The sequence below is a fragment of the Hoplias malabaricus genome, chromosome Y (genome assembly GCF_029633855.1).
Source record: "Hoplias malabaricus isolate fHopMal1 chromosome Y, fHopMal1.hap1, whole genome shotgun sequence".
NCBI classification, from domain to species: Eukaryota; Metazoa; Chordata; class Actinopteri; order Characiformes; family Erythrinidae; genus Hoplias; species Hoplias malabaricus.
Window position 1 is genome coordinate 28,321,750 of NC_089820.1, and position 13,239 is coordinate 28,334,988.

The 13,239-nt window shown below is 46.5% G+C and overlaps 1 protein-coding gene across 1 annotated transcript in view; it reads right to left on the reverse strand.

The window, feature by feature from the left end:
• The window catches only part of LOC136678420 (EMI domain-containing protein 1-like), a 120,328-nt gene extending 118,000 nt beyond the window's left edge, over positions 1 to 2,328 (reverse strand). Inside the window, exons 1-2 of the mRNA XM_066656474.1 lie at positions 2,319 to 2,328; positions 858 to 956 (exon numbers count right to left, since the gene is read on the reverse strand). Coding sequence (XP_066512571.1) covers positions 858 to 956; positions 2,319 to 2,328 — 109 coding nt within the window. The remainder of the gene's footprint in view (positions 1 to 857; positions 957 to 2,318) is intronic.
• Positions 2,329 to 13,239: the final 10,911 nt, after the last annotated feature.

A 13,239-nucleotide genomic window follows, 5' to 3' on the forward strand; every position in this document is an offset into this window, starting at 1 on the left:
TGAAATGTACCCGGTGTCGTCTCTAGCCCCGTCTCTAAGGGGAACAGTGGTCTTTGGAAACCACAACAACGGCGGCGGTAACGTTAAGTGGTGTTTACTCATGGTGTATTGGCGTGTTGTTGTTGTTTGGGACTGAACACAGCTCCGTCATCAGTTCAGACAGATCAGTAGAGTTTGTTCCTTCCTTGTTGCAGTGTCCAGCTCTCGCTGGATTCTTTCGTCGGCCACCGATCCAAGGAGCGTTTGAACCTCTTCAAAAGACCACGGCGTCATTTTACGAGCTGCCATCGTGAGTCGGATAAAAACAAACGTGATCTCTGCTGCAGCTGGAGATTTTACAGATGGAGAGTTGGTGCTGGTCGTCTGCGTTGCGTGGCGTAGAGTGACGACTCTCTCTGGACAATCAGCGCTCTGCAAGGTTTACACGCCACGGTTTAGTCCCTACTCGACTCGCTCTGAACCACGAGAGAACAGCCATTAAACAAGAACCCGCTTCCAGAACCAGGACCTGATTCACCTGGTGGTGGAGGAGGAGGAAAGACGAGTTGAGACGAGTCTAGTAGAGACCCTGCAGTGGAGAAGTACCATGTGTGTGATGGTGAATGTGTTCTGAAGTGGCGTAGACAGACAACACAGGGTTTTGTTGTTCAAGGATTATGTTAAAATTAATTGTCTTCGTTTCCTCCTGTTCGATTATTAGTGGTGGTCCTGTAGGGGTCCTGATTATTGAAGAACAGGGTGAAAGGGGGGCTAACAAAGTTTGCAGAGCAACAGATGGACTCCATTCTGTAACTATAGGACAAATTGTACTTTCGTGTGTGTGTGTGTGTGTGTGTGTGTTAGAGCTCTCAGTCTACCTGCAGGTCCGGGTGTTCCTCTTGACCCTGGAGCACCTGAGGGTCCTCTCACACCTGCATCCCCCTTTGGCCCCGGCAGACCCCGAGACCCTGGTTTACCTGTGAACACAAGCATAGGGCTTTAAATAAAAAGATGACACTGACCACATAGAAGTGAATGAAACACTGCCCAGTGCTGTAATTCTGATCAATAACTGTTACAGAATACAATAACAAAACAATCTCCAGAAGATCAGAAAGATGCCATCTCTCCCTCGTCTCCACAGTGGAACACAGTTCTGTTTCTTAACGAAACGTCTGTGACCTGCTTTGGTCCAAACCCCACGAGCCCCACAGCAGTGTTCTCCCCCTGTGTAAACAGCCCTGTTCAGAACGCCCGCTTTCAGCACCTGTTCCTTTAAATGATAATGAGCCGCTCGCTGTTCACCCCGACCCCGAGCGCACAGCAGTGAGGAGCGAGGAGCAGAAGCTCTGGTTTTTAGCCGTTTTCACTCTGTTCTCTTTCTTCTCCGTTTTTACTCAGTGCTCTTATTTCTCCGCGCTCGTTGTGTCTGTTTTGCTGAGTGTAACCTCGTCTTTGCGCTCTCACATAAACACGGGTCCAGCGCTGTGATTGGACAGACCCAGACGAGGGGGCGGGGCCATTCTAAAGTCTCTGCACTTGACGTCAGAAGCGGAGCAGAATCAGAACGGCTCGCTTTATGCCATTTTTAATGTCTTAAGCCCTATTTGGACGGTATGAGTTTTACCTGTGAGACGTGGAGTAAAGTAATTGTTATCTGAGTATCTCAGTAGTTTTAATCCCGTCTGAATACACCATCTCAGTAATTTTTCCGGAGTGCGTGCTTCCGTTTCAGGAATGATTTCAGAGCCTGCTGTAAAACGAGCTGCAGAAATAGCCCCAGGTTATTAATCCCATCCAAATTGACATGTGGGGGAATATCACGTCATATCCTAGGTTTTCTTGAGAGCAGAGGAGCTGGAGGAGGCGTTTACACGGTATTAGTAAAGGCTCAGAGGCTGAATGATGCACCACGATCAAATCCACAAAACGACCTGAAGGATCACTCAGTCAAGAGAGATTTCTGGAGGCTGTAGGTAGGTTTTGTGCACAATAGTAGTCTCCGTACGTATTAATATGAACCTGTGTCCTACTTTTTCAGTTACCATTAAAGTGCTTATATCAGTTCTAATAACCGTGTGAAGGATTTGTAAAGGTTTGGCCGTCTTCTCCCCGTTATCTGTTGTGAAGGACTAAGATAAGGTCGTCAAGTGCTGGATATTTTTAAACTGATCTCAGAACAGTTGTGACTAAAACCTCCAGTAGCTCTGCTGTGTCTAATCCACACTGTGTAACCGCAGTGCGTGAATAGAGACGCTCCCATCTCTGTTATTTTCACTGTGATTTCTTATCCACTGTAAACATTACTGATGTCCTGAGGAAAAATTACATTACCCCACCTCCCCACATCAAACGAATCCCATCCGAATAGGACTTTAGGCAGCACACATAAAACTGACTGTGTACGTCTTGTTTCACAGTGTGTGGGTTGGTGAGCTTGCTCTGAGCAAGGGATTTTACCACAATATGTTCTTTTTAAGAGTGGCTGAGGGACCAAATCCTCCTACACATTCCAGGCCTTCTCAGTCCTCCCCTCTCTCTTCAGTCTGCCGTGACAACAACCTCGCCTCCCACCACCTCCCCGTCACCACCTTCTCTTCCATGACTACTTTGTCCTGTTGGATAAAAGTGAGGGGGGCCGCAGAAATTGTGATACCACAGATGCAGACCCCTAAACCTAGAGGCACAGAAACTCAGAGTACTCAGGGAACTCAGAAAGCAGGTGAAGGGAAACTCCAAACTGGAGGAGCAGGGCAGCCTTTCCCTTAAGCGAAGGAATGCCTTGGAGTCTGCGCTAATTCCAGAGAGACTGCCATGAACTCATCAGAGGTGGGATGTGAGCAGAGGTCTCTCACTTGCTAGAGCATTTGTTCCCAGTGTTGAGGAACTCAGGTCGAATCCCACCTCTGAAGAATCAGCGGTGGTCTCTCTGCATTCGGGTTCCACAGGGTGGGTTCCACCGTATCAAGTTTCTGAGGATCAGATTTCGAGGTCTGTGTGTTAGGACAGTGGTAGCACAAACAGACCACTACTACCACTGTGACAGATGCTCAGGCCTCATCCACAGGTTGTTGGCTGTGTTGTTGCCTCCCATCAACATGAAAATACATTTTAGGTCACTGAAAACTAATCTTTTCAACAGAGCTGTCCAAGGTGGAGATTTTAGAAATGTTGCTGTCAGTGGAGTCGGGAAAAACTCAAGTTTTTGGAAACACTGGCATCACACGACTCCTCTCTCCCTCTACAGTGAACTACATCAGTCATAAACTACACTGTACACACACAGCTCCTCGCTCCCTCTACAGTGAACTACATCAGTCATAAGCTACACTGTACACACACAGCTCCTCGCTCCCTCTACAGTGAACTACATCAGTCACAAACTACATTGTACACACACAGCTCCTCACTCCCTCTACAATGAACTACATCAGTCACAAACTACACTGTACACACACAGCTCCTCACTCCCTCTACAGTGAACTACATCAGTCACAAACTACACTGTACACACACAGCTCCTCGCTCCCTCTACATTGAACTACATCAGTCATAAACTACACTGTACACACACAGCTCCTCGCTCCCTCTACAGTGAACTACATCAGTCATAAACTACACTGTACACACACAGCTCCTCGCTCCCTCTACAGTGAACTACATCAGTCACAAACTACACTGTACACACACAGCTCCACACTCTCTCAACAGTGCACTACATCAGTCACAAACTACACTGTACACACACAGCTCCTCGCTCCCTCTACAGTGAACTACATCAGTCATAAGCTACACTGTACACACACAGCTCCTCACTCCCTCTACAGTGAACTACATCAGTCATAAACTACACTGTACACACACAGCTCCACACTCCCTCTACAGTGAACTACATCAGTCACAAACTACACTGTACACACACAGCTCCTCGCTCCCTCTACAGTGAACTACATCAGTCATAAACTACACTGTGCACACACAGCTCCTCGCTCCCTCTACAGTGAACTACATCAGTCATAAACTACACTGTACACACACAGCTCCTCGCTCCCTCTACAGTGAACTACATCAGTCACAAACTACATTGTACACACACAGCTCCACACTCTCTCAACAGTGCAATACATCAGTCACAAACTACACTGTACACACACAGCTCCTCGCTCCCTCTACAGTGAACTACATCAGTCATAAACTACACTGTACACACACAGCTCCTCACTCCCTCTACAGTGAACTACATCAGTCATAAACTACACTGTACACACACAGCTCCACACTCCCTCTACAGTGAACTACATCAGTCACAAACTACACTGTACACACACAGCTCCACACTCCCTCTACAGTGAACTACATCAGTCACAAACTACACTGTACACACACAGCTTCTCGCTCCCTCTACAGTGAACTACATCAGTCATAAACTACACTGTACACACACAGCTCCTCACTCCCTCTACAGTGAACTACATCAGTCACAAACTACACTGTACACACACAGCTCCACACTCTCTCAACAGTGCACTACATCAGTCACAAACTACACTGTACACACACAGCTCCTCGCTCCCTCTACAGTGAACTACATCAGTCATAAACTACACTGTACACACACAGCTCCTCACTCCCTCTACAGTGAACTACATCAGTCATAAACTACACTGTACACACACAGCTCCACACTCCCTCTACAGTGAACTACATCAGTCACAAACTACACTGTACACACACAGCTCCTCGCTCCCTCTACAGTGAACTACATCAGTCACAAACTACACTGTACACACACAGCTCCTCGCTCCCTCTACAGTGAACTACATCAGTCACAAACTACACTGTACACACACAGCTCCTCGCTCCCTCTACAGTGAACTACATCAGTCATAAACTACACTGTACACACACAGCTCCTCACTCCCTCTACATTGAACTACATCAGTCATAAACTACACTGTACACACACAGCTCCACACTCCCTCTACAGTGAACTACATCAGTCACAAACTACACTGTACACACACAGCTCCTCGCTCCCTCTACAGTGAACTACATCAGTCACAAACTACACTGTACACACACAGCTCCTCGCTCCCTCTACAGTGAACTACATCAGTCATAAACTACACTGTACACAGTGTAGTTTATGACTGATGTAGTTTACTGTAGAGGGAGCGAGGAGCTGTGTGAGGAGCTGTGTGTGTACAGTGAACTACATCAGTCACAAACTACACTGTACACACACAGCTCTTCACTCCCTCTACAGTGAACTACATCAGTCACAGACTACACTGTACACACACAGCTCCTCGCTCCCTCTACAGTGAACTACATCAGTCACAAACTACACTGTACACACACAGCTCCTCGCTCCCTCTACAGTGAACTACATCAGTCATAAACTACACTGTACACACACAGCTCCTCACTCCCTCTACAGTGAACTACATCAGTCACAAACTACACTGTACACACACAGCTCCTCACTCCCTCTACAGTGAACTACATCAGTCACAAACTACACTGTACACACACAGCTCCACACTCTACAGTGAACTACATCAGTCACAAACTACACTGTACACACACAGCTCCACACTCCCTCTACAGTGAACTACATCAGTCACAAACTACACTGTACACACACAGCTCCTCGCTCCCTCTACATTGAACTACATCAGTCATAAACTACACTGTACACACACAGCTCCTCGCTCCCTCTACAGTGAACTACATCAGTCATAAACTACACTGTACACACACAGCTCCTCGCTCCCTCTACAGTGAACTACATCAGTCACAAACTACATTGTACACACACAGCTCCTCACTCCCTCTACAATGAACTACATCAGTCACAAACTACACTGTACACACACAGCTCCTCACTCCCTCTACAGTGAACTACATCAGTCACAAACTACACTGTACACACACAGCTCCTCACTCCCTCTACAGTGAACTACATCAGTCACAAACTACACTGTACACACACAGCTCCTCACTCCCTCTACAGTGAACTACATCAGTCATAAACTACATTGTACACACACAGCTCCTCACCCCTTCTACAGTGAACTACATCAGTCACAAACTACACTGTACACACATAGCTCCTCGCTCCCTCTACAGTGAACTACATCAGTCACAAACTACACTGTACACACACAGCTCCTCACTCCCTCTACAGTGAACTACATCAGTCACAAACTACACTGTACACACACAGCTCCTCACTCCCTCTACAGTGAACTACATCAGTCACAAACTACACTGTACACACACAGCTCCTCACTCCCTCTACAGTGAACTACATCAGTCACAAACTACACTGTACACACACAGCTCCTCACTCCCTCTACAGTGAACTACATCAGTCACAAACTACACTGTACACACACAGCTCCTCACTCCCTCTACAGTGAACTACATCAGTCACAAACTACACTGTACACACACAGCTCCTCACTCCCTCTACAGTGAACTACATCAGTCACAAACTACACTGTACACACACAGCTCCACACTCTACAGTGAACTACATCAGTCACAAACTACACTGTACACACACAGCTCCACACTCCCTCTACAGTGAACTACATCAGTCACAAACTACACTGTACACACACAGCTCCTCGCTCCCTCTACAGTGAACTACATCAGTCACAAACTACACTGTACACACACAGCTCCTCACTCCCTCTACAGTGAACTACATCAGTCATAAAATACACTGTACACACACAGCTCCTCACTCCCTCTACAGTGAACTACATCAGTCACAAACTACATTGTACACACACAGCTCCTCACTCCCTCTACAATGAACTACATCAGTCACAAACTACACTGTACACACACAGCTCCTCACTCCCTCTACAGTGAACTACATCAGTCACAAACTACACTGTACACACACAGCTCCTCACTCCCTCTACAGTGAACTACATCAGTCACAAACTACACTGTACACACACAGCTCCTCACTCCCTCTACAGTGAACTACATCAGTCATAAACTACATTGTACACACACAGCTCCTCACCCCTTCTACAGTGAACTACATCAGTCACAAACTACACTGTACACACATAGCTCCTCGCTCCCTCTACAGTGAACTACATCAGTCACAAACTACACTGTACACACACAGCTCCTCACTCCCTCTACAGTGAACTACATCAGTCATAATCTACACTGTACACACACAGCTCCTCGCTCCCTCTACAGTGAACTACATCAGTCATAAACTACATTGTACACACACAGCTCCTCACCCCTTCTACAGTGAACTACATCAGTCACAAACTACACTGTACACACATAGCTCCTCGCTCCCTCTACAGTGAACTACATCAGTCACAAACTACACTGTACACACACAGCTCCTCACTCCCTCTACAGTGAACTACATCAGTCACAAACTACACTGTACACACACAGCTCCTCGCTCCCTCTACAGTGAACTACATCAGTCACAAACTACACTGTACACACACAGCTCCTCGCTCCCTCTACAGTGAACTACATCAGTCATAAACTACACTGTACACACACAGCTCCTCACTCCCTCTACAGTGAACTACATCAGTCACAAACTACACTGTACACACACAGCTCCTCACTCCCTCTACAGTGAACTACATCAGTCACAAACTACACTGTACACACACAGCTCCACACTCTACAGTGAACTACATCAGTCACAAACTACACTGTACACACACAGCTCCACACTCCCTCTACAGTGAACTACATCAGTCACAAACTACACTGTACACACACAGCTCCACACTCCCTCTACAGTGAACTACATCAGTCACAAACTACACTGTACACACACAGCTCCTCGCTCCCTCTACATTGAACTACATCAGTCATAAACTACACTGTACACACACAGCTCCTCGCTCCCTCTACAGTGAACTACATCAGTCATAAACTACACTGTACACACACAGCTCCTCGCTCCCTCTACAGTGAACTACATCAGTCACAAACTACATTGTACACACACAGCTCCTCACTCCCTCTACAGTGAACTACATCAGTCACAAACTACACTGTACACACACAGCTCCTCACTCCCTCTACAGTGAACTACATCAGTCACAAACTACACTGTACACACACAGCTCCTCACTCCCTCTACAGTGAACTACATCAGTCACAAACTACACTGTACACACACAGCTCCTCACTCCCTCTACAGTGAACTACATCAGTCATAAACTACATTGTACACACACAGCTCCTCACCCCTTCTACAGTGAACTACATCAGTCACAAACTACACTGTACACACATAGCTCCTCGCTCCCTCTACAGTGAACTACATCAGTCACAAACTACACTGTACACACACAGCTCCTCACTCCCTCTACAGTGAACTACATCAGTCATAATCTACACTGTACACACACAGCTCCTCGCTCCCTCTACAGTGAACTACATCAGTCATAAACTACATTGTACACACACAGCTCCTCACCCCTTCTACAGTGAACTACATCAGTCACAAACTACACTGTACACACATAGCTCCTCGCTCCCTCTACAGTGAACTACATCAGTCACAAACTACATTGTACACACACAGCTCCACACTCTCTCAACAGTGCAATACATCAGTCACAAACTACACTGTACACACACAGCTCCTCGCTCCCTCTACAGTGAACTACATCAGTCATAAACTACACTGTACACACACAGCTCCTCACTCCCTCTACAGTGAACTACATCAGTCATAAACTACACTGTACACACACAGCTCCACACTCCCTCTACAGTGAACTACATCAGTCACAAACTACACTGTACACACACAGCTCCACACTCCCTCTACAGTGAACTACATCAGTCACAAACTACACTGTACACACACAGCTTCTCGCTCCCTCTACAGTGAACTACATCAGTCATAAACTACACTGTACACACACAGCTCCTCACTCCCTCTACAGTGAACTACATCAGTCACAAACTACACTGTACACACACAGCTCCACACTCTCTCAACAGTGCACTACATCAGTCACAAACTACACTGTACACACACAGCTCCTCGCTCCCTCTACAGTGAACTACATCAGTCATAAACTACACTGTACACACACAGCTCCTCACTCCCTCTACAGTGAACTACATCAGTCATAAACTACACTGTACACACACAGCTCCACACTCCCTCTACAGTGAACTACATCAGTCACAAACTACACTGTACACACACAGCTCCTCGCTCCCTCTACAGTGAACTACATCAGTCACAAACTACACTGTACACACACAGCTCCTCGCTCCCTCTACAGTGAACTACATCAGTCACAAACTACACTGTACACACACAGCTCCTCGCTCCCTCTACAGTGAACTACATCAGTCATAAACTACACTGTACACACACAGCTCCTCACTCCCTCTACATTGAACTACATCAGTCATAAACTACACTGTACACACACAGCTCCACACTCCCTCTACAGTGAACTACATCAGTCACAAACTACACTGTACACACACAGCTCCTCGCTCCCTCTACAGTGAACTACATCAGTCACAAACTACACTGTACACACACAGCTCCTCGCTCCCTCTACAGTGAACTACATCAGTCATAAACTACACTGTACACAGTGTAGTTTATGACTGATGTAGTTTACTGTAGAGGGAGCGAGGAGCTGTGTGAGGAGCTGTGTGTGTACAGTGAACTACATCAGTCATGAACTACACTGTACACACACAGCTCCTCGCTCCCTCTACAGTGAACTACATCAGTCACAAACTACACTGTACACACACAGCTCCTCACTCCCTCTACAGTGAACTACATCAGTCATAATCTACACTGTACACACACAGCTCCTCGCTCCCTCTACAGTGAACTACATCAGTCATAAACTACATTGTACACACACAGCTCCTCACCCCTTCTACAGTGAACTACATCAGTCACAAACTACACTGTACACACATAGCTCCTCGCTCCCTCTACAGTGAACTACATCAGTCACAAACTACACTGTACACACACAGCTCTTCACTCCCTCTACAGTGAACTACATCAGTCACAGACTACACTGTACACACACAGCTCCTCGCTCCCTCTACAGTGAACTACATCAGTCACAAACTACACTGTACACACACAGCTCCTCGCTCCCTCTACAGTGAACTACATCAGTCATAAACTACACTGTACACACACAGCTCCTCACTCCCTCTACAGTGAACTACATCAGTCACAAACTACACTGTACACACACAGCTCCTCACTCCCTCTACAGTGAACTACATCAGTCACAAACTACACTGTACACACACAGCTCCACACTCTACAGTGAACTACATCAGTCACAAACTACACTGTACACACACAGCTCCTCACTCCCTCTACAGTGAACTACATCAGTCACAAACTACACTGTACACACACAGCTCCACACTCTCTCAACAGTGCACTACATCAGTCACAAACTACACTGTACACACACAGCTCCTCGCTCCCTCTACAGTGAACTACATCAGTCATAAACTACACTGTACACACACAGCTCCTCACTCCCTCTACAGTGAACTACATCAGTCATAAACTACACTGTACACACACAGCTCCACACTCCCTCTACAGTGAACTACATCAGTCATAAACTACACTGTACACACACAGCTCCTCGCTCCCTCTACAGTGAACTACATCAGTCACAAACTACACTGTACACACACAGCTCCTCACTCCCTCTACAGTGAACTACATCAGTCATAAACTACATTGTACACACACAGCTCCTCACCCCTTCTACAGTGAACTACATCAGTCACAAACTACACTGTACACACATAGCTCCTCGCTCCCTCTACAGTGAACTACATCAGTCACAAACTACACTGTACACACACAGCTCCTCACTCCCTCTACAGTGAACTACATCAGTCATAATCTACACTGTACACACACAGCTCCTCGCTCCCTCTACAGTGAACTACATCAGTCATAAACTACATTGTACACACACAGCTCCTCACCCCTTCTACAGTGAACTACATCAGTCACAAACTACACTGTACACACATAGCTCCTCGCTCCCTCTACAGTGAACTACATCAGTCACAAACTACACTGTACACACACAGCTCCTCACTCCCTCTACAGTGAACTACATCAGTCACAAACTACACTGTACACACACAGCTCCTCGCTCCCTCTACAGTGAACTACATCAGTCACAAACTACACTGTACACACACAGCTCCTCGCTCCCTCTACAGTGAACTACATCAGTCATAAACTACACTGTACACACACAGCTCCTCACTCCCTCTACAGTGAACTACATCAGTCACAAACTACACTGTACACACACAGCTCCTCACTCCCTCTACAGTGAACTACATCAGTCACAAACTACACTGTACACACACAGCTCCACACTCTACAGTGAACTACATCAGTCACAAACTACACTGTACACACACAGCTCCACACTCCCTCTACAGTGAACTACATCAGTCACAAACTACACTGTACACACACAGCTCCACACTCCCTCTACAGTGAACTACATCAGTCACAAACTACACTGTACACACACAGCTCCTCGCTCCCTCTACATTGAACTACATCAGTCATAAACTACACTGTACACACACAGCTCCTCGCTCCCTCTACAGTGAACTACATCAGTCATAAACTACACTGTACACACACAGCTCCTCGCTCCCTCTACAGTGAACTACATCAGTCACAAACTACATTGTACACACACAGCTCCTCACTCCCTCTACAGTGAACTACATCAGTCACAAACTACACTGTACACACACAGCTCCTCACTCCCTCTACAGTGAACTACATCAGTCACAAACTACACTGTACACACACAGCTCCTCACTCCCTCTACAGTGAACTACATCAGTCACAAACTACACTGTACACACACAGCTCCTCACTCCCTCTACAGTGAACTACATCAGTCATAAACTACATTGTACACACACAGCTCCTCACCCCTTCTACAGTGAACTACATCAGTCACAAACTACACTGTACACACATAGCTCCTCGCTCCCTCTACAGTGAACTACATCAGTCACAAACTACACTGTACACACACAGCTCCTCACTCCCTCTACAGTGAACTACATCAGTCATAATCTACACTGTACACACACAGCTCCTCGCTCCCTCTACAGTGAACTACATCAGTCATAAACTACATTGTACACACACAGCTCCTCACCCCTTCTACAGTGAACTACATCAGTCACAAACTACACTGTACACACATAGCTCCTCGCTCCCTCTACAGTGAACTACATCAGTCACAAACTACATTGTACACACACAGCTCCACACTCTCTCAACAGTGCAATACATCAGTCACAAACTACACTGTACACACACAGCTCCTCGCTCCCTCTACAGTGAACTACATCAGTCACAAACTACACTGTACACACACAGCTCCTCACTCCCTCTACAGTGAACTACATCAGTCATAAACTACATTGTACACACACAGCTCCTCACCCCTTCTACAGTGAACTACATCAGTCACAAACTACACTGTACACACATAGCTCCTCGCTCCCTCTACAGTGAACTACATCAGTCACAAACTACACTGTACACACACAGCTCCTCACTCCCTCTACAGTGAACTACATCAGTCATAATCTACACTGTACACACACAGCTCCTCGCTCCCTCTACAGTGAACTACATCAGTCATAAACTACATTGTACACACACAGCTCCTCACCCCTTCTACAGTGAACTACATCAGTCACAAACTACACTGTACACACATAGCTCCTCGCTCCCTCTACAGTGAACTACATCAGTCACAAACTACATTGTACACACACAGCTCCACACTCTCTCAACAGTGCAATACATCAGTCACAAACTACACTGTACACACACAGCTCCTCGCTCCCTCTACAGTGAACTACATCAGTCATAAACTACACTGTACACACACAGCTCCTCACTCCCTCTACAGTGAACTACATCAGTCATAAACTACACTGTACACACACAGCTCCACACTCCCTCTACAGTGAACTACATCAGTCACAAACTACACTGTACACACACAGCTCCACACTCCCTCTACAGTGAACTACATCAGTCACAAACTACACTGTACACACACAGCTTCTCGCTCCCTCTACAGTGAACTACATCAGTCATAAACTACACTGTACACACACAGCTCCTCACTCCCTCTACAGTGAACTACATCAGTCACAAAC